Genomic DNA, 3,183 nt, shown 5'->3' with positions numbered 1-3,183 from the left:
TGTCACTAAAGAAAAAAGACTTTTCCCAGTGCCATTTCGTACCTAATACCCTGGAATATAGCCGTGGGGTATTTTTTTATTCGGAGGAGTAGTCCGTATTCGATCAATATTATAAATTTTATTATGGCTTTCAAGTATAATTTATTAAAACGTGCGATACAGGTTAACGCCATTCCATTCGTCGTTTACAGTACTAATCTTTGATCCATAAATTCCTGAACCCGCAATCTGTTTATCTCATACTGGAACTGAAAGCACTAGTATAAAATGTCTCTTCAAGTTTCAGCAGTAGCTGCTCCAACAGCTCAAAATCATGTTATGCCAGAAATTAACCGTCGCTCAGCAAATTTTCAACCCAGCATTTGGGGTGACCATTTCCTCTCATATGCTTCTGAAATCCTGGTGATTAAAGATTGATATGTATCGTGTTTATATTAATTACTACATCATCATGTGTTTGAACTCTCGTTAATCAAACACTACTTTTGCATTTCTCAGTGTAACTAACGCTAGCTTCTATGCCCATACTTTTCAAGGGATAATATTTTAATCTTGAAAGTATGATATTATAATTCCATGGACGAGTCACAGTGCATATATACTTTTTGCTCCTACAGGAAACTGATGTGAAAATGAGGCAACAAATTCAGGAATTGAAGGAAAATGTGAGGACGATGCTCACGGCTACGGTTGAGAAGCCTTCACAAAAACTGAACTTGGTTGATGCAATTCAGCGCTTAGGCGTGTCTTACCATTTCGATAATGAGATTCAAGCAATTCTGCAACAACTGCAGAAGACTCATGAAAGTGATGACCCTGAATATAATGATGACCTTCACACTGTTGCCCTGCTGTTTCGACTACTTAGACAAGACGGCTATTATGTCTCGTGCGGTAAAAAATACTAGCTTACTTCAATTTCTTTCTATAGGTTTGCAGAATTCTTTTTCAAGGGAAACATAATCAACTAATTAAAGGTTTTAAAAATAAAAGACAACCCGTTTCACGGTTATAGGATTAAAAAGTGCCTACCAGTACTATTTTAACACATATCATAAGTATTAATCTCCTTCCATGGGGTGACTCATTTGAGGTCATTGGAATATTGTGAGGCAGATATGTTCAACAAGTTCAAGGACAGCAAAGGGAATTTTAAGGGATCGCTTTGCAATGATCTGAAAGGAATTTTAAGCTTGTATGAAGCCACACATCTCAGGGTAAAAGGTGAAAATATATTGGATAAGGCTCTTGTCTTCACTACCACGCATCTTGAGTCTGTAGCATCCCAATTAAGCGGGCCTCTAGCAGCACAAGTAACCCATGCCTTGAAACAGCCTATCCGGAAAGGAATGCAAAGGCTAGAGGCAAGACATTACTTTTCTGTATACCAAGAAGACGCTTCTCAGGATAAAGTTCTTCTTAAGTTTGCAAAGTTGGATTTCAACCTATTGCAGAAAGTGCACCAGAAAGAACTTTCTAGCATTGCCAGGTCAGTTATTAAGCTCCATCTCAGAGTGCTTGCAAGTACTGTGAGTAAGCTAGCAGCTTGTACATGATGATATGATAATTGTAGGTAATTGATAGAATGATTCTCTTAAATTCTGTTTTACAGCTGGTGGAAAGACTTGGACTTTCCAAGGAAGCTACCCTTTATCAGAGACAGGGTGGTTGAGTGCTATTTTTGGATATTGGGAGTGTACTTTGAGCCCCAATATGGCTTTGCTAGGAGGATGCTAACCAAAGTGGTCTCCATGACCTCTGTTTTTGATGATATCTATGATGTGTATGGTACAATCGAAGAACTTGACCTCTTTACTGAAGCAATCGAGAGGTTGAGATTAAAGACACATCCTGATCATATTTGCATTTATTCTTAATTTTTTCTGATTAACTGGAGAAACTACCGATTTTACAGGTGGGATATGAGTGCCACAGATAAACTCCCAGAGTACATGAAAATGAGTTACCAGGCACTCCTAGACGTTTACACTGAAATGGAGCAAAACCTAGGTGAAGAAAAATCGTATCGTGTCCAGTATGCAATAGAAGCAGTAAGCATCATAGTTTTTATATTCAGAGAAATTAAGCAAAAAAACAAAAAAACTTATATATATATATATATATATATATATATAACAGGAAATATTATGTTTGACTATATTATATGTTTCAAAAACCTTAGTATTTGTTCTGATTGTGAATTGTTATCTACGTACGTACGTTGTCTCAGATGAAGAATCAAGTTAGAGCATACCACCATGAAGCCAAATGGTTCCACCAGAAATACATACCAACAATGGACGAATATATGTCCACTGCTCTTACTTCCTCTAACATCGCAATGTTAGCAACCACATCCTTAGTCGGAATGGGAGAACTTGTCACAAAGGACTCCTTCGAATGGTCGTTCAGTGACCCTAAAATGGTCACAGCTTCAGAAGTGGTTGGCCGACTCATGGATGACATCATGTCACACACGGTTTAATTATTTCTCTTCTTTTTGTTCTTTATAATAATAATTTATAAAATCGTCCTATTAAGTAATTATACTAACATATACAGACGATTCTTCAACAATAATTCTTGCAGTTTGAGCAAAAGAGAGGGCACGTTGCTTCGGCTGTTGAATGCTACATGACACAGCACGGTGTTACAGAGGAAGAAGCTGTCCATGAATTGAGGAAACAAGTGACAGATGCATGGAAGGATATGAACAAGGAGTGCCTCTACCCAACCGAAGTCCCCATGCCAATTCTCATGCGAGTTCTCAACCTTACACGTGTCTGTGATGTCGTGTACAAGGACGAAGATGGCTACACAGTTGGAATTGTGCTCAAAGATTTTATAGCATCTTTAATGGTGGATCCTGTGCCCTTATAATAAGCTGCATGGACGACCTCTGCATCGGTGGCTGTCGATCACATAAGGAATAGTTGATAGGATTACGTTTACGTGTTAATAAAGAAAAAGAAAACATCCCTAGCTGTAGAATAAATTACTAAGTTGAGCAGATTGCTCGACACATGCATGATCTAAATATATAACAAGCTCGGGGCCGGGAGACCATAGAAAATACGAAAAATTTCTTGGTCTCTTCCTTCTTATATATATTCTGATGACATGACAGTTTTAGTAGCTGTTCAAACTCAAGTTGAATAAAGTGATCGATTCGAGTTGCAAATA

At 37.9% G+C, this 3,183-nt stretch overlaps 1 protein-coding gene across 1 annotated transcript; it reads left to right on the top strand.

Annotated features, from left to right (window-relative positions):
• Positions 1 to 267: 267 nt before the first annotated feature.
• LOC121235932 ((-)-germacrene D synthase-like) lies at positions 268 to 3,183 on the top strand. Its single transcript, XM_041132375.1, has 7 exons — positions 268 to 402; positions 618 to 894; positions 1,117 to 1,489; positions 1,613 to 1,831; positions 1,916 to 2,051; positions 2,231 to 2,479; positions 2,590 to 3,183. The coding sequence occupies exons 1-7, from the start codon at positions 268 to 270 to the stop codon at positions 2,878 to 2,880; spliced, it is 1,680 nt and encodes a 559-aa protein (XP_040988309.1). The 3' UTR covers positions 2,881 to 3,183.

Source organism: Juglans microcarpa x Juglans regia, chromosome 6D (genome assembly GCF_004785595.1).
Source record: "Juglans microcarpa x Juglans regia isolate MS1-56 chromosome 6D, Jm3101_v1.0, whole genome shotgun sequence".
NCBI lineage: Eukaryota > Viridiplantae > Streptophyta > Magnoliopsida > Fagales > Juglandaceae > Juglans > Juglans microcarpa x Juglans regia.
Note: the sequence above shows the minus strand (reverse complement) of the source record. Positions and strands in the feature narration are given on the sequence as shown.

What these genes read in the sequence shown, in the direction of transcription:
- LOC121235932 (XM_041132375.1), top strand. Translation starts at nt 268, where the DNA reads ATGTCTCTTCAAGTTTCAGCAGTAGCTGCTCCAACAGCTCAAAATCAT. An exon ending in CATATGCTTCTGAAATCCTG is followed by an intron (nt 403 to 617) that starts GTGATTAAAGAT and finishes TTGCTCCTACAG; the next exon opens with GAAACTGATGTGAAAATGAG. An exon ending in TTTACTGAAGCAATCGAGAG is followed by an intron (nt 1,832 to 1,915) that starts GTTGAGATTAAA and finishes CCGATTTTACAG; the next exon opens with GTGGGATATGAGTGCCACAG.